We start from the raw sequence: 17791 nt of genomic DNA, 5'->3' as shown, positions 1-17791 counted from the left end.
GATGTAAAACTTAAATTCCAAAAGGAGTTGTTTAGATCTGTGTCACACTCATGTATACAATCACACAACACCATGTTGTTTGGTTTTTGATGAATTTCAAGACTTTGTATCAAGAATCAGTTCATCTTTGGGTTGTCACTTCGAGGGGTAAAAAGTATAACTATTGCACTGTGTTGTACAGCTGAAACTAATTCTAAAAAATGTGTATTTAATAATAAAAAATAATGTAATAATAATAAAAAAAGAATCAGTTCATCTTTACCACCTCATATCATCCATCTCTCCCGGTTGTCTTGTACTTGGGGGTGTCTCTTTTGGGATGGGGGCATGTTTGCTATCTGCTAGAGTAAGTCAGATCCATCAAAATAACTTTCACCCTCAAAGAAAGGATACTACAGGCTATTTGGGAAGGAAAAATGACTAATATCCACCTGCTTGTAGGAATAGGGCACAGCAGAATGTAAGATCCCCAATTCACATACAATTTAAGTTTAAATGAAAGGGGAAAAGAGCATGAATCAATTTCTGAGGGAGGATATTGTCCGCAAATAACCCTCCGATGACAAATCAGTTTCACTTCTGCTTGTGTAAATGTGACTTTGTGACTGTGACAAAGGGCTGTACACCCCAGCTGGTCCCACATGTCTATACTGAGGCAAAGAAACGGCCACCATTTCCACTGTGGACTCCTGGAGCCGAAGCAGAAAAAGTGACATCTGGTAAGATTCTATTATGTAATTTATGCTGTTGCTTATGGTTGATTTTTTAAAAAATAGACTTTAGATTTACAGAAAAGTTGAGAAGATAGTACAGAGAGTCCTCATATAACCCACACTGAATTTCTTCTCTTATCTTACATTAGTATGATATCTTTGTTACAATAAATGAACCAATATTTATAACATTATTATTAACTAAAGGCTAGACTTTATTCAGATGTTTTTAGTTTTTATCATAATGTCCTTTTTTCTGTTTTAAGATCCCATCTAGGAGACCATATTACTCTTTAGGATTCTCTTGGTTGTGACAGTTTCTCAGACTTTCCTTGTTTTGATGACTTTGACAGTTTTGAGGAGTGCCGGTCAGGTTCTGAGGAGTGCAGGTCAGATATTCTGTAGGAATCTCTTCTATTGAGATTTGTCTGTTGTTGTTATTTTCATGATTACATTGGAGTTATGGGTTTAGGGGAGGAAGATCACAGAATTAAAGTGACATTCTCATCACATCACATCAAAGATACATACTATCAATATGATTTATGACTGTTGATGATTTTGATCATCTGGCCGAGGTTTGTCTGGTTTCTCCACTGTAAAGTTACTCTTTCCCCCTCTTTTCCTCACTGTCCTCTTTGGAAGGAAGTCGCTCTGCAAAGCCCACACTTAAGGAGTGGAGGGTTACACTTCCCTTCTTGAGGGTAGGGTATCTACATCAAGTACTTGGAATTTTTATAAGTGTGTATGGGAGATTTGTTTCTTCTCCATCTCTTGATTTGCTTAAAAGAAATTATTTCTTGAGGGAAAGTGAATCCTACTCTCTTGTTTGTTTAAGTGAATTTAAGGCTATGTAAAGGCCAGTGAACTAGAAATCTGGATGATCAGGGTTTAGTTTGAATTTTACTTAATAGTGTGATCTTAGGCAAAGTCTATAATCATTCCTCCCCAAAGAAAACATGTAGTGCAGACTTCATCGGGGTAGTATTAATGTCATCTTATGCTTCATTAACTTTGGCAAGCTTTGGGGGAGCAACATGAGAGGATTCAAATTCTGATAAAGTACGTTATGAAAATATCTGCTTATGTTACTTGCCTACTCACCTGGGGGAGAAGGACGGAGAAAATCATGTTATCTTAATGCCTCCTCTACTGCACCTACTTCTGGTAGCTGACCTTCTAATGTCACCCACTTCAGCGGATGTGTTACCGCAGAAAACATAGCTCTTTTCCTTTGGGGATTTGAAGGCCCTTGTTTCACTTTTACTTCTAAGCTGTGTTTAAGTTGCTCCGTTGAGACAGTGCAATGTCCAATAAGGTGGCCAAGAAATGCTGCCAACACCGAAGGTACTTAAACCTTACAAAGAAAGGAAATAAATCCTAAATGTCATCAACATTGCATCATTTTATTAAGAATCTCTTTATTTTATGCTTAAGTTCCCTTTATGGGGGAGGGGACAGACTTTACCAAAGGCTCTCGAAGGAAAATGGGATAGAACCCTCATGGGGATGAGTCAGTGCGGACAAGAATGGGAGTTAGTTTATCAGTTTAGGTGGCATCTGTTTTCCCCAAACTAAATAGACTTGGCTCAGGTAAATACTAGTACTGCTTTCTAGTTTAATTGTCTTCATGAAATAATCTTTAAAAAAATTTGTACAGATGCTTAAGTGTCTATAGAGGAATATACATTATCATATTTAATCCTCACAATGAACTCTGCATGTAGGTATTTTTACATTCTTATTTTATATGTGGATAAACTGAGGCTCAGAGATGCTAGATGATTGGTTCGGTGTTACACTAAAGTACTGGAGCAGGGCCCAAACCTTCAGGCTAATTCCCGAGTAATTTCCACTACACCATTCACTGCCTGGAATGTAAGCCCTGTGCGTGCAGACAACTTGCCCATTTTGTTTCCTGCTGTATCTCCAGCACCTAGAACAGTGCCCGGCACGTAGTACAGACTCAAATATTTGTTGAATGAATGAATGTAATTTCTACTATTATGAATCATATCATTTAAGACATGTTTAAAAGATACACTTCATTCAAAAATATTTATACAGTGCTCACTATGTACCAAGCACTTCCCACATTCATTAAAAGTGGGTAATAGTAAAACCAAAGTTGATCAAAATGCCCCTTAAAGAACTTAGCTAATGTAAGCATTTCGATTTTTTTCCTATTAAGAGTTGCCTTGGGCTGGGGGTAGGCGGTAGGAATGAAAGGAAAACAAGGATAATATTGGGAGGAGTTAATGATATGAAGCAAGGTAGGGTGACATGGGATTCTGACTAAAAGAGAAGAGCTAGGGAGAGAGAATAGGACGTTGGTAATTCTTAACACATTCCATTCTGCATCAGACACAGAATGAATGCAGTAAGAGCCTCTCCCCCCCCACCCCCCACCCCGGTTTTACCTCTGAGAATTTTTTGGCAGTATGTTCAGTTTGAGCCCCTAAGTACCATTTTATCAAGTTGCTTCTCTCCATCCTCATTTGTGGGCACTGTTCCCTTCATTTTCCTACTCTTTAGCTCCGGAGGCTTTGTTTAAATAGTACCTGCTACAGGCTGCTTAGTGGAGTGAAGAGAACACTGAACTTGGAGTCACTCCGTGACCTTGGACAAGCTCTTTCCCTTCTCGGGGCTTCCATGTCACACCTGTAGACGAAGGGGCTCCAGAGCATCCTTTACTTAATTCCATTGTATGAAGCTGTTGTAGTATAGGAATGACTATTGCACATGTGTCACCTCTGTTATTGTAAGAAAAAAAGGCAATAAGAAAACACAAACAGAAGAGCGAGTAGAAGCCAGGACAACCGTCAAAAGTCATAATTATTTAACAGGAAACTGGTTCTGTGTAACCTCCCTATAACTAGCTAAATATGCAGAGCCTCATTTAAAAGACGCTATTCTTAGGCTCAGTGCACACGAATGTAAATAAGTACTAAAAGCAAAACGTAAGTTTTAACCACATAGTTGAAATACAAGTGAAATACAAATGAAAACCTTGCCTGTATGAGCAATAAACTTGGGCTGTCTCTAATTGCTTCTCCATAGAAGCCAAATTTTCACGAAATGTCACCATCATGACTGACTTTTGTTTGGGAGAAAAGTGGACCCCAACATTTGAAGAAGGACTGTGCCCCTATTGGGTTGTTTACTCCTTAAAGCAAAATGAAACTGAAATTCAGTCATCTCAGTTGTGCTATTTTTGATGACTCAAGAGCCACTCATTATCGGTACAGTCTTGGTTTCAACAACAGGTGACATTTCAAAATAAGAACTTTAATTCTATTGGCACCCAACTAAATCAGAGAACATTCACGCTTCAAAGACTAGTTTAATCTTTCATTTAGATGGGAAAACTAAGGTCTCGAGCGATGAAATGATTTGTCTGAAGTACTACAGCCCCTTTGGTTGGTGGCAAAGACAGAACTGGACCCTGTCACACCTAATTTCTAGTTTAATACCTTTCTCACTGCATCATTTAGTTCAACCCAATGACTAAATACTGAGTGTCTATACCATACCCCTGCCCCATTAATTGATATATTTGTTTATAGGTCATTCTTTTTAAAGGCTTGGCACTTGAAGTTATTTGGTTCTCCTTCCTCAGCTGTTTTGTAAATGCTCCCTTTCAGTTTTCCAGTGTCTTAGTTTCCCAATCAAATGATCCCATCTTGCCAGTTTTTGAACATTGGTGGAAGGAACTTGAAGCCCAGTTCACCACGACCATAACTCAAATCATTTCCAATTTCTTCCAATTTCAGTTTGAAGGGGCCACAAATCACTTGTGTACTGGTGCCATAGATGCTGCTATAGTGGGAGGCCCATGGTTTCATGTCTTGATTACATGCACCTAAATCGAATACAAGGTAATCAGTAATTGAAAATAGCACAACTGAGATTACTGAATTTCAGTTTCATTTTGCTTTAAGGAGTACACAACCCATAGGTGCATAGTCCTTCTTCAAATGTTGGGGTCCATTTTCCTCCAAAGAGGAGCAGTAATGGTGGCACACTTTTGGGGTTTTGGGGCTTTGGGGATAGTTACATGCTAACAGCCCTTGCTGGTCGCCATGTACTGTTGATTTAGTAAGTGAAGTCAGATGACCTGAACTTCCTGTGACCCTGTAGGAAGCCACAGCCACTGCCCACATCCCAGAATTCGGTGGACACATTTGCTTCTCCTCTAAATCCTCTTCCTTCTCAGATTGGAGGGCCTTCATCTCAGTGTTCAAATGGTGGTAACACCAACTTGTTCATGCTTTCGGGCTTCATCTGGCTCCACTATATCTTCCTGGAATTTGATGATCAGAACACAAGTTGTCCTGGAGGTCTGCAGTAGATTTGTCCCCTGGTGGGACCATGCATTTTGCTTTGCTTCCTGTGCCCACTGTGATATGATCCTAACATTTTGTGTGACAACGGGTCATTGAGCTGCTGTCTTCAGAAAACAACAGATCTCTTTCCGGGGGGTAATTCTTGTTCTGTATCTGAAGTTATTGATAGGCATTACCATATTCTTGCACATGTCAAAGCTCATCTACCCTTTCTCCCCCTCCTAACTCACCTAGGTTTTGATGTGGGGTAGCATTTCCAACTCAGCATCTCAAACCAGGTATTGCTTGTGTCTCTCGTGAATTTTAGTTACCTCATCAGGCACTTCCTCTGTCAGCTTTACTGGTGAACATTTCAAGTAAGAACATAAACTCTTGGATTTGAAGTGGCCTTAAAATGGCATCTAGTCCCAATGCCATTATGAGGTGGTCATACCAGTATAGGTTCAGACACCTGGGACAAAAAATTCATTACTTTCTAAGGGAGCTCATTTTATCTTAGACAAGTCTGACTACTAGAGAACGTGCTTAAGCACAAATGTCACCTGGTAGATCTAGTTAGTGATCTTCTCCTGCGACCACAGAAAACATACATCATCCCTCTTTTATACGCAGCTCTAAGGTCATGTATTTGGAGATCACTGTGCATGCCCTCCCCATCTTCTGCCTTTGCCTGTGTCTTCTCTGCTTCAAGTTAAACGTTCCCAGACCCTACAGAGCTATCCTCACTACTAATCCGGCTCCATCTGCATACTTGCCTATTTGTTCCCACTCTGCTTTACTCTTTAAACCAGGACGCTAATCATATCAAAAACGATATGGTTTTTAAACATCTTTTGGTGTAGACTCTCATCAAAAGCTTCCCAACATTTTATGCATCAATTAGGCATTTTTTGTCAGTTATTGCACTTCATGATAGAAACTGCATCATTGAAACAAATGTAGCCATGACCTTGAATAGCTCATGGCTCAGTAAGGAGGAAAAGACATAAAGGAAGCATAGTAAACATTGTAACAGAGGTGTGCTGGGGGCAGTGGTCACACAACAGGGGAATGACTGGGAATCAGGACACAGTTTCACATAAGAAATGCTACAACAGGATCTTGAAGGAAGAGTAGGAATTCACCAGGAAGAAGAGGGGAAGCGTGTCCCACAGAGAAGGAAAGACTGTGCTAAAATGCCTTGGAGACCTGTGTAGTTAGAGGGGGACTGCAAGATATAAAATGGAGAGATAAGGAACTCTACCTAAGGCTCAGGACCTTGCACATAGGAGAGGTTCACACTACATTCAACCAACACCTACCAAGTACAGAAACCATTTTGTCAGTTAATATCCACTAACCAAACTAAGCTGTTTCGACTGATGCGTTGTGATTTTCATTTGGGGTTAATATGTAAATGAGGCACAGCCTCCCTAACTAACGGTCTATGGGTCTAGTGGGAGTTGGCAGGTCAGATGAAATTTTGCATATTTCAGAAGGACTGGTGACTCTCTCCTTTTGAATTACATGGCTGAGTGATCCAAATAGCAATGTCAGATACAGAGAGCAAGCACTTCCGGTGCTCCCCACTTGTGTTCCTCAAATTCCTCTTTAAGTGTGGAGCCAAAGAAGCTCTGTGCACTGCCCTTTCCTCAGGGTGTCTATAGGTCCAGTTCTCCTCAGTGCCCAAGCCCTATCTGCTGGTGAACAGGGGGCAGGTTGGATCTGACATGTCTCTCCATGCTGTGGGGCTGCCTATAGCCCCCAGTAGTGGTGTCTTCCTGGGGGGTGGAGTAGTGAGGAAGATCCAGAGAACCTGGTTACTACTACATCTCTCCTTCCCATGCTGTAGCCCCAAAAGCAGCTCCAGGGAACCCTAGGAATATCCAAAGTTCCATCTATTTCTCCGATTCTTGCTGAGACCTGCTGGAGCTGGATCTCACTGGCACAAGGGTTCAAGGCTTACCTGATTGGGGTACCGATGTCATCCAAAGCAGCGAAGTTATGTAATTTTACCTCCATGATTCTCGTCACTAAAGGTTATTCTCATTTCAGAGTGAATTGCTTAAAGATCGCAGGTCATATCAGTTTAAAGTTCTATAGATACAGCTATTATTGAAAACCCATGGTCAAGCATTGATCTTTGTCACATTTAAATCAGCACATAGTGTGCCAGGCGTGGTGAGGGAGTCAAAGATAAGTTAGAATAGTCATTGCCATTGGAGGCTTGGAATCTAGTTGGGGAAACAAAACATAAGCAGACTTACACATTATTTTTGGTTATTATTATTATTTTTTTGCTTTTTGTATTTACAGTTTCTGCTGTTCCCCACCCCTTGTACTTTGTATGTATTTTCAGGCTGGTTCTCCAAGGTGGACGAAAGCAGGTGTTTACAGAACAGGAAATGGCAGAAACTGAGGATTTTGTGGGTCAGGAGCCATATCCAGGTAACATCCCTATAATATCCCCTGATGAAGTGAATAGAACCATTTACCCTGATATAATTAAGGGCAAATGGGTTCAGACTGTGTTGAACGTTGTTCCTTGCCCCTTATTCAGAAGCCGCCTTCTCATGATACCTTTTAATAGTGCATGACTATAAATTATTTCACCAACAACTAAAATAGCCTGTTCATAATGTAGTGAACTGTCTGACCAGCAATGAAATTTGTGCCCGCTCCCTAAAAGAAGCATCCAGGAAGCCACCTTGGATCTTCCGAGGGTAGCCTCTCTTAGAATGGGCAAGGTAAGGCCCCTGGAATCTTTTCAGGTACTTTCCTTAGAAGGGGAGATATAGGGTGAACTACATTGGAGTCAGTGAGTGTGACCCCCTCCCTACAAGGCTGTGTGTGGGAGCCCTGGAACCAAGCAAGGAGCCTTCCCTAGAAAGAGACAGGGAAGTAACCTCTATCTGCAGAAAATGGGTTGCATCACATCCTTTGTGTTTTGAAAATCGAAGAGACTTAGGAACAAGGGAAGTCTTCTTTCTGGATCGGTGGGGTAGTGGCTAGCATCTGAGAAATGGATGGGCACACAAACCAATAGAACTTCAACTTTTGGGCACGCTTCTTTGAACTTAGCACTGAAGGAATGGAGTTGTCGTGCCTGGAAGATCTATGGCAGTCCCTGGCCGTGGTCTGCATCAACAATGAATCTGTATCCTGGGGTCAAGCTATCTGGAATCTGTTTTCAAAAAGTGACCCCTTGTGGCAGCAGGAAACAATAGCTGCCACAGACGAAGGTTCCCTCCTTTGGACCGCCCTCACCCATCTCTATTGCTCCCTCCTGGGATCTTGCAGGGTGAAATGCTGGAAAAGGTGAAGGGGTGCTTGACAATTACAGGGAATTACAGACAGGCCAGTTCAGGCCAGTTCAGGCCAGTTACAATTTAATATGAAAAGCCTTCCCTTAAACAGTATAGATCCAAGATGGAATACTTGCTCCTTTCCAGGTGGTTTTCATTTTAGAAATTGAAGACGTTTAAATTCCTGCTGTTTTATCTGACTTCTCAGTCTCTGCTTTAGTTGAGAAAGAAGCTTCTAATCTTTTATCATATTAATTGCCAGTGCTTATAAAATTGAGATAAAGGCCACGAATATGGACCTGTCCCTTGTTTTAAATATGTGGCTAAGATATTGTGCCAACATCGTTTACACAAAAGATTTCCTGAGTTACAAAGCCCAGATCAAGGCCTGCATCCATTTTCTTTCTTTCTGCAGACAGGTTGTAGAAATATCCTGGAATTCGGAGGTACCTTTTATACCACAGACTAAAGGACTCTTCAGCCTGTAGCTGGCCCAGGGGCCTGAGTGGCATATTCTTTTCTTCTCTGCCTCTTCCTTTCCAGCTACAGCCACCCAGCCAGCAACCACTTGGTATTTAGTTCGAATGCAGTTCTTAAACCGAGCCAGGATAAATTCTTTGAGTTGAGCTCAATCATGAAGTGAGAGTGTCTGAGATAGAAAGGGCTGAAGCACAGGCTCTTTCAACACCCTGTCACCGCATGAGCAGGAGGTGGCAGAGACTCAGGCTTTGGCAAACAGCTTACTTCTGCACTGCAGTACTCTGTGGGGTAGGAGTCAGCTCCAGAACATGGCATAATTTGTGCCGGAAGATGCAAGGCTGAACTGAGGGTAAGAGTGCCTGCGTTATCTGGGAGACCTGTGTGTGGAGCCCAGTGATGGAGGCTGGACCATGTGCTCGGGCTGCCATCTTGGGTCCCCAAGGGAAGCTCTTTCTCTGAGGTTCATCAGGGAGAATGGCCTCCAACATCACACTCAGTTTTTGGGCCCTCACATTCTTATATGACCTTAGCATGTCATTTACTCTTGGGGATCAACTCTTCTTTCAGTTCACCTCACAGCCATTTCCTAAGGCACAAGCCAGCCCCAGGAGCATTTCCAACAACGTTGACCTCAAAAACCCACCTATTGCCCCTATTAACCAGGTGAATACTGCTGGGGAGGTATTTGCTAAAACCCATCCAAAACACAATGTTTTGGTTATACCCTTTCCTGAGGAGTGTGGACCCTACCAGCCATTTACTTCATAACCAAGGGGACCCACTAAAGTGAAAAAAATCTCCACAGAACTACAAAGATCTGCTTCTTGGTGATTTCTATTCGTGTCTGTGTAAGGAAGCTGCTGTTCATGTCTTTCCGTGAGGAAGGGGGGGGAAATTCCCCAGACATAATCTCTGTTGGGCATCCTCTAGGAGAGCACTCTCCAAACTTGTTACGTACGTTTTTTTGTCAGCCCTCTCATTTTGCAGGTGAAGAAACTGAGGCTCAAGGAGAAATGAGTTGCCCTGGTTATGTGGCCTGTTCTTTCCTCTGCATTCTGCTCCTGATCAATTTCTTTCCCAATTTAAAAAGACGTCCCATACATAGGCCCTTCTTCACTCCACACTTAGCCCTGTCTTTGGCTTCTCTCTACACAGTTGGCATTTGGTGAAGAATATCCAGTCATTTTGGCTTCTCAGGATTTCCAAACAGGAAGTGTTTTTTTCATGTCAACATATCTTCTGGGGAGATATGTTGGACCCTGCATTTTGGAGCTAGATGCAAAGTCTTGGGAAGTAGGAACCAGACTGGAATGGCCCAGCACTGTCTGCTTCTGAAGTGAGCTCCCAGGCATGCAGAGCTGGCAGGGGTCCGCTTAGGCTCTTTGGGTTTGTGTATTGATAGAAGTCAAGCAAAAAAATACCATGGCCCAAGAGCCTGTAATTTTATATAACCTCTGCTTATGTCTAGTTGACGACGATTTGTTTAAAGAACCGATGAAAAAAAGAAGACGGTCAGATCGAGACCAGCGGTTCCGAGCATTTCCCTCCGTGGAACAAAGTGCCCTTAAAGAATGTGAGTGTCGTGAAATTGCTATTCGGTTGTTTGAACGTGGCTCTGTTCTTTTTCAAATGTGTGAAAACGCTCAAAGGAAGAGAAGGGTCAACTCAGAAGCAGGATGAAACATCTTCAAATGAGCCTGATCCAGAAAAGGATGCCTCATCGTCTTTGCAGAGATAGATAATTTGACAATTTATCTCCAAGAGTCTCTGGAGAGGAGGGTTGTTGTCAAAATAACCTCTTCTGGATTAGAACAAAGACTGTGAAAATGGTTGGTTTGGTGCTTCAGTGGGTATATTTATACAATGCCCTTGCATTTTCCCCCCTTTTTTTCTTTTAAAGTATAGTTGATATACTATATATATATATTTTTTTTTTAAATATTTTTATTGGGGAATTGGGGGGATGGGAACAGCACTGGGGAATTGGGGAAGGGGAACAGACAAGTTGCTGTCATTTTCATCTTCAGTCTAGTTGTGGAGGACGTTGCTTCACTGGCCCAAGTTGGCACCATCATTGCGCTCTTCCCGGGTGAGGCAGATCAGTCGCCGGCTTCTGGACGGCCGCTCACTGCGGCTGCTGGCCGCTCACGCTGGCTGCTGGCTACATACGGTAGCCCATGGCAACCCACTGCCACAGGGGCTGCAGCCTACGCCGTCGCCGGCGACTCACAGCAGCCCAGCTCCAGGTTGAGCTGTTGTTCAGCATCATAGCTGTGGAGGGCAGTGTCACTGGCCCTCATATGTGAGATCCGAACCGGGGCCCTCTGGCGTCCCAAGCCAGTTCTTAACCATCGCGCCACTCGGCCAGCCCAGTTGATATACAATATTGTGTTAGCTGCATGTGACTTTTTTTTCTTTTTGTGACCACAGGAGAGAAGAATCTAAAAGGGCTAAAGCCCATGGCAAAGTCTATGCTGACTTTTGTTACGGGGAGTTTCAGAGCAGGCTGGCCCCTCGCGAGGCTGTCAGAATCAATGGTTGCCATCTCCCATAAGCTGTTACCTCTAGTGTCAGATGATGGGCTATCTTGTTTAATTGGCTTTTCATTTCATTTCTTTTTTTTCTTTCTCTGCAATATTGAGCAGATTCCCCTTGTGGAGACCTAGTACTTGACCCCTGCCAGGTAGATCCCAGGTAATACATCTGTATTTTGATTCCAGATGAAAAATTGGAGTCCCGGACCAGAAGGGTTTTGAGCAACACTTACCAGAAACTTATTCAGTCTGTCTTTCTGGATGACAGCATTCCTAACGGAGTCAAGTATCTCATGTGAGTCTGATACCGGCTCCCATCCAATCTTACTTAGATGTCTTTCCTTAGGGGATTGTAGGTGGTTTTCTCCAACAATGAAAGGGAATTGTCAATTGGAAACTAAGCAAAGAAGGCTGAAAATTTTCATAGCTATTGGCCATAATTATTATTGATAGTTGCCATTCATTGACCTGTTGCTGTTGCTAGGTGATCTGATAAATACCTTACATATATCAAATTTCATTTAATTGTCCCAATACCCCTATAAAGTAGAAGCTATTAATATCATCCCGGTTTCCTGAAATTGAGGCTCAGAGAAGCCAAGACATTGACCAAAGTCACACTGTTGATAACTCAAAGGGCTCAGAATCCAACCCAGGCTGTGTGGCCTGAGCCTGTGCCCTCAACTGCTGTGCTCAGTTGACTTTAAGGACTTGCGTGGTGCTGAGGCTGCGTGTCCTGCTCTGTAAGTCTCTGTGTTGCTTCTCCTAATACTTCACCTCTGCATAAACTTGATTTCTAGGGTCAAGACTAAGTAATTTCCATAGAACACAAACAAGAATTACTACTATTTTTGTGTAGAATTACCAGGTATTTTTGCATAATCTCATTTGACCTCCCATGACAACCCTGTTTAGTAAACAGGGATTAATATTCCTCTTTGACCAAGGAGAGAGCAGAGACTCAGAAAGATGTCGAGACTTGCCCAGGATTACAACTCAGTTCCTTTGTGTGCTTTTCTGATGTTCCTCCCACTATGCTTTGATGATCATGGCAATGTGCATTTGAAAATTGATCTAGAAACAGGCTTCTTACTTTAATTGAAAAACCGTCATTGGACCCCATCTACATTGGATTATTTGGAAGCACTGGGGCTGGGAAGAGCTCTTTGATCAATGCCATCATCCAGCAAGCAATGTTTCTACCAGTGTCTGGAGAAAGCATATGCACTTCGTGTATTGTACAAGTGAGCTCGGGCTGCTGTGAGCAGTATGAGGCCAAAATCCACCTTCTCTCTGACCAGGTAAGTGTGTGTGTCCTTCCTTCTTTCCTTCCTCCTGCCCTCCCTGGTTTCCTCCCCCACTCCCTTCTTTCTTCCCTCTTCCCTCCTTCCTTCCTTCCTTCCTTCCTTCCTTCCTTCCTTCCTTCCTTCCTTCCTTCCTTCCTTCTTTCCTTCCTTCATTTTCTTTCTTCTCCCTTTCTCTTAGAGATTAACATTATATTCCTTGTAAGCTTAGCTCATGCTTTACTGAATGAAAAGAACATAGTACTGAATGAGAAAGTTTAATAGAGCAAGATGGGAGTTCTAGCCTGGGTCCTGTCACAACTCATTATTGAACTGTGGGGAAGCCATTTCCCTCTTTAGGTCTCTGTTTCCTTCTCTACAAAATAAGGGGGGTGGGGGGGAGGAGTATTAAATGATTCTTTGCTGGATTATGTGATTTTAGATTTCCTGAATATGCAGCCCCGCTGCCCTCCACAGGTCAATGGACTTCCTCCCTTTGTCGGATTTTTCGTATCTGTGTCATGAGGGGCTTGGCCCTTCTCTTTCTTGGCAGGAGTGGAAGGAGGAGCTGAAGAACTTGACTAAACTTCTGCTCAGGACGGAGGACCTGGGTGGAGAAGACGTGGATGCGTGGGACAGGGATGACGCCGTGGAGGAAGCCATCTGGAAGCTACAAATGCTTTATGGGAATGGAGCAGAAAAGAAGAACTATGAGGAGTTACTAAGAGCCAAGCCCAGAGGAAAGATTCCCACCTCTAGAATCATCACCCTCAAGGCAGAAGAGGTAGCGTCAAGAGATTTGTTCTCTATTTATCACGGGCCTGAAGTATAACAATTGAATTCATTTAGGGGATTTTGCTCCAGGTGTGGTATTTTTATTGGAAATAAGTTGATACCCAAATTAGAAGCATCCACAACCAAGTTATTTTTTTATTATTTATGGCTGTCAAATGGGAATTTTTAGCATCTGAATGGAGGAGCTTTTGTACACAGAAAAGACTATTTACACTTATTGAAGGATTAATTAAGAATGTTTGTTGTTTTTTTTTAAAGATTTTTTTTTTAATTGGGGAATTGGGGGAAGGGGAACAGACAAGTTGCTGTTGTTTTGTTCTTCAGTCTAGTTTGTGGAGGCCGTTGCTTCACTGGCCCAAGTTGGCACCATCATTGCGCTCTTCCCGGGCGAGGCAGATCAGTCACCGGCTTCTGGACTGCCGCTCACTGCAGCTGCTGGTCGCTCATGCTGGCTGCTGACTATATACAGTACCTCATGGTAACCCACTGCCACGCCGCCGGCGACTCACGGCAGCCCAGCTCCAGGTTGAGCTGTTGTTCAGCATCTTAGCTGTAGAGGGCAGTGTCACTGGCCCTCATATGTGGGATCCGAACCGGGGTCCTCTGTCATCCCAAGCCAGCTCTTAACCAACGCACCACTCAGCCGGCCCTAATTAAGAATGTTTTTGGCAGCACATAATTAAAAAAAACAAAAAAAACAACTTATGGTTTTAAACAAATAGGGATTTATTCATTTTTTCACATAAGAAGTCTGGAGGCAGTTGGGTTTGTGGGTTGCTTCAGTAGCTCAACAATGTTAAGATCAACCCCTCTCTGGTTACCTGGGCCTCCATCACACTTGTTGCCTTATAGTCATAAGATTGCTACTGAAGTGCTAGACTTCACAGCTAGCTTCAAGGAAGGGAGAAATGGATAAAAAGGTGGCACCAACCACATCTCCCCTTTCACTGGGATGTAAAAGCTTTCCTAGAAACACTCCTCCGACAAATTTCTGGGTAGATGCCCTTGTTCAGAGCTGAGTCACATGGCTTTTCCTGGCTGAAAGAGAGTCAAACCAAAGCAAGAAACAGACTTGTCATGATTGGCTAAAACCAATCTCAATCCACTACCTCCACAAGCAGTCAGGATTCTGCTAGCATGGGTGAGGGACAGGATGGATATTAGATATAAAATTAGTATATTATATTTATATTATACTTACAATCAATATTAATTGTATTAAATTAAAATTCAATTTAAAATGAAACCAAAATACTTGTGGAACAGATATTCAATTTATTAATGTTGTACACTTAAAAACCTGATTTTTCTTGCATCTTAAAATTCATCTTTAAAATATTGTTATTCTATTTAAAAATCTGGCATTTTGTTTTGTACAAAATAAGAACTATTACTTACCCCAATTCTAAAACTTAATGTTCAATTATCTCCTAAGTTTGACATAGCAAATCCTCCTTAGTTAATGCTACATCTATAATTAATCAAATTTCCTTAGACTTCAAAAATTTTTTTATTTTTCAATTATAGTTGACATTCCATATTGTATTAGATTCAGGTGTACAGCATAGTAGTTAGACATTTATATAAGTTACAAAGTGATCTCCCTTAGACATTTTATATTATAATTCAAAGTAAATGTATTCAGTTCTTTCAAAAAATTTTAAATATTTGACCAGGTACACTTAGAAACCAAATGAATGAAACCTTTTAAAGCACTTAGCTCTTGTATATCTAGGGAATCAAACAAATGTGGTAGGCCTTTCTCATATTCAAATGGATATTACTGTAAAAAATAATTCTGTTCCTAATATCTAAAACATAGACTGAGCATGTCCAAAGAAACACAATGATTACAAAACTGGTTACTTTACCTGAATATAGACAACTTACACCAAGGTAACAATATAATATTTATTGCTTCACTACTCTGTATTTAGAAATATTCCTTCCCAGTTGTTATAAATTTACCTGTTGAAACAAGGAGAACAAAATTACCATTTCAGTGAACAAGGGCACAAATTCAGAGTTTGAGTTAGGGACTCTAGACTGGGATGAGGGAATCTGCGTTTGCCCCTCAGAATGGTTTGACCTGAGCCAGCTTATTGGGTTGAGTCTTCTTCTTACAGAAAGAGACTTTTCAAGCCCATGCCTTTTCTTTTTTATGTTGCCCTTATTGTATCTGGTTTATTTTATAATTAAAATACCTTTAAAAAACTTTTATCATCCCCTCTTTCACAATTTCTTGTTGTTTGATTAGAATTGATGACATCTGTCCTACCCCAATTGCAACACATCCTCTCATTTAATCTCAACTATCCTAAGAATTTACTTTCTTATCTTTCTTCCAGGACCATTCTATAGCTATTTATTAACAATGACTACCACACATCCTAAATCTGCTGTACCCTGAAGTAGCCCAGTAGAAATTTGCTGCCATACATAGTTGCTGGGATGAATTGCCATTATCCCAAGGTATGTTTAGGTAGCAACAATAGGCTGAGAACAATTTCCCATCCCACCCACCACCATTAAAACATCCTGGGGGCTGGCCGAGTGATGCATTGGTTAGGAGTTGGCATGGGACGCCAGCTCTGAACAGCAGAGCTCCGGTTCGGATCCCACATGAGGACCAGTGATGCTGCGCCCTCTAAGCTAAGATGGTGAACAACAGCTCGACCTGGAGCTGGGCTTCCGTGAGTTGACGGCAGCGGGTGCGAGCTTTTGTGAGTTGCCATGAGCCACCGTGAGCGGTCGTCCAATGGCTGGCAAGCGACTGCCTCACCCGGGAAGATGCAATGATAATACCAACATGGGCCAGTGAAGCGACATCCTCCACAACTAGATTGAAGAGCAAAAAAGGACAGCAACTTGTCTGTTCCCCTTCCCTGATTCCCCAGTGCTGTTCCCCTCCCCCAAGTCCCCAATAAATCTTTAAAAAAAAAAAATCCTGGAAATTTCTGTATGTCAAGGTATTTTTTTGTACTTGGAAGGTAATTGTTAAAACCTTGTTAAAGATCAATTGCAGACCAATTTTCCATTTGGAAAATATGTTCATTACATCACTATAAATTTTCTGGAGTCGAGGCCTTCTGGTAATTAAAACGTTCATATTAGCCATGTGGGAAGAATCCTCGCTTTCCCAGATTTAGAAAGTTGCATATGAGTTACATTAATTTTAGAACTGAAGTGAAATCTGGAGGATGAATCATTATCCAGAGAAGCTATACCTTTGCCGAAGTCCCGTGAGTCTAGGCCATTGCCGACGGGATCACCAGCCTCCTGGTGCCCATTACCCACAGCCGCTTCTTACTATTACTCAGTGCACCTTCAATGAACCTGAATCACAGCCAGTCCAGGGTAGAAATGCTGGGAGACTGTCTGGTGTGTGTGACTTTCCCCCTCCTTCCTCAGGCAGGAGAGCTGTCTGTCAAACTGGACCCCTACATCCGGACTAAGAGGAGAGACTGGGATGGGGAAGCAGCTGCGACACACATCTGGCCCCTGATCAAACATGTGGAAGTGACGCTCCCCAAGTCAGAGCTGATTCCAGAAGGGGTTGTGCTGGTGGACATCCCAGGCACAGGGGACTTCAACAGCAAGAGGGATGAGATGTGGAAAAAGGTGATTCTCTTTCATGTGGCTTCATTCCCTCTTCCCTCAATTGCTCCACCCTGTCTAAAGCAACGAAGAATTCTCCTCGTTCAGCTTAAGGGATTTTATGAATTCACTGGAGTGAGATTCTTCCACTTTCTACGTTCAAAGCCTCAGGGCAGCAGCAGGATATGGGTGGCCAGAGAGACTGGAGAGTTAGGAATAAGGAGGTAGGCCTGGTGGCTGGGACAAGAGTATGTGTATACGGGAAGGGTCAGCAAGAGAGGTGCCTAAGAGTAAGCAGAGCAAACAAGGGCAGAGTGGGAGAGGAAGGCCAAGAGCTGGGGACAAAGTAGAGAAAGCTGACAGCCAGGCACCAAGGAACCAGGAAGCTGCTACCATGTTTGGTTGTAAGGAACAGAAACTCAGGAAAGCAATCCCAAGTGAAGAGGGGTTAATCAAAAGAATATCAAAGGATCTCAGGAGACCTATTCAGACCTCAGTGCTTCCTCTAAGGATGGAAGCAGCTATGTTTTCCTCTCATCCTCTGTTTGGACTCTTGTGACTGTTTCTCTTTGTGCATCTCTCTGCAGAGTCCTGCCTCTCTCTTAGCTTCTGTACTTAGCTATTAGGATCCACGTTGTGGAAAATGACCACGCTTACTAGCCTTGTCTCTAAATGACCTTGTAGTCCATGTATTCTACTCCAGTCTCTATGTGTTTTAGTTCAAATTCCTAAGAAGGAAAATGTGATTGGTTACAGCCC

At 42.4% G+C, this 17791-nt stretch overlaps 1 protein-coding gene across 1 annotated transcript in view; it reads left to right on the top strand.

Annotated features, from left to right (window-relative positions):
- Window positions 1–607: 607 nt before the first annotated feature.
- The window catches only part of NUGGC (nuclear GTPase, germinal center associated), a 40341-nt gene continuing 23157 nt past the window's right edge, over window positions 608–17791 (top strand). Inside the window, exons 1-7 of the mRNA XM_019636113.1 lie at window positions 608–719; window positions 7355–7486; window positions 10292–10396; window positions 11544–11652; window positions 12442–12658; window positions 13194–13424; window positions 16847–17056. Of these exons, the coding sequence (XP_019491658.1) occupies window positions 7444–7486; window positions 10292–10396; window positions 11544–11652; window positions 12442–12658; window positions 13194–13424; window positions 16847–17056 (915 nt within the window). The 5' untranslated portion in view covers window positions 608–719; window positions 7355–7443. The remainder of the gene's footprint in view (window positions 720–7354; window positions 7487–10291; window positions 10397–11543; window positions 11653–12441; window positions 12659–13193; window positions 13425–16846; window positions 17057–17791) is intronic.

This window comes from Hipposideros armiger, unplaced genomic scaffold, assembly GCF_001890085.2.
Source record: "Hipposideros armiger isolate ML-2016 unplaced genomic scaffold, ASM189008v1 scaffold_27, whole genome shotgun sequence".
NCBI classification, from domain to species: Eukaryota; Metazoa; Chordata; class Mammalia; order Chiroptera; family Hipposideridae; genus Hipposideros; species Hipposideros armiger.
This window is presented reverse-complemented; position numbering and strand designations above follow the sequence as displayed.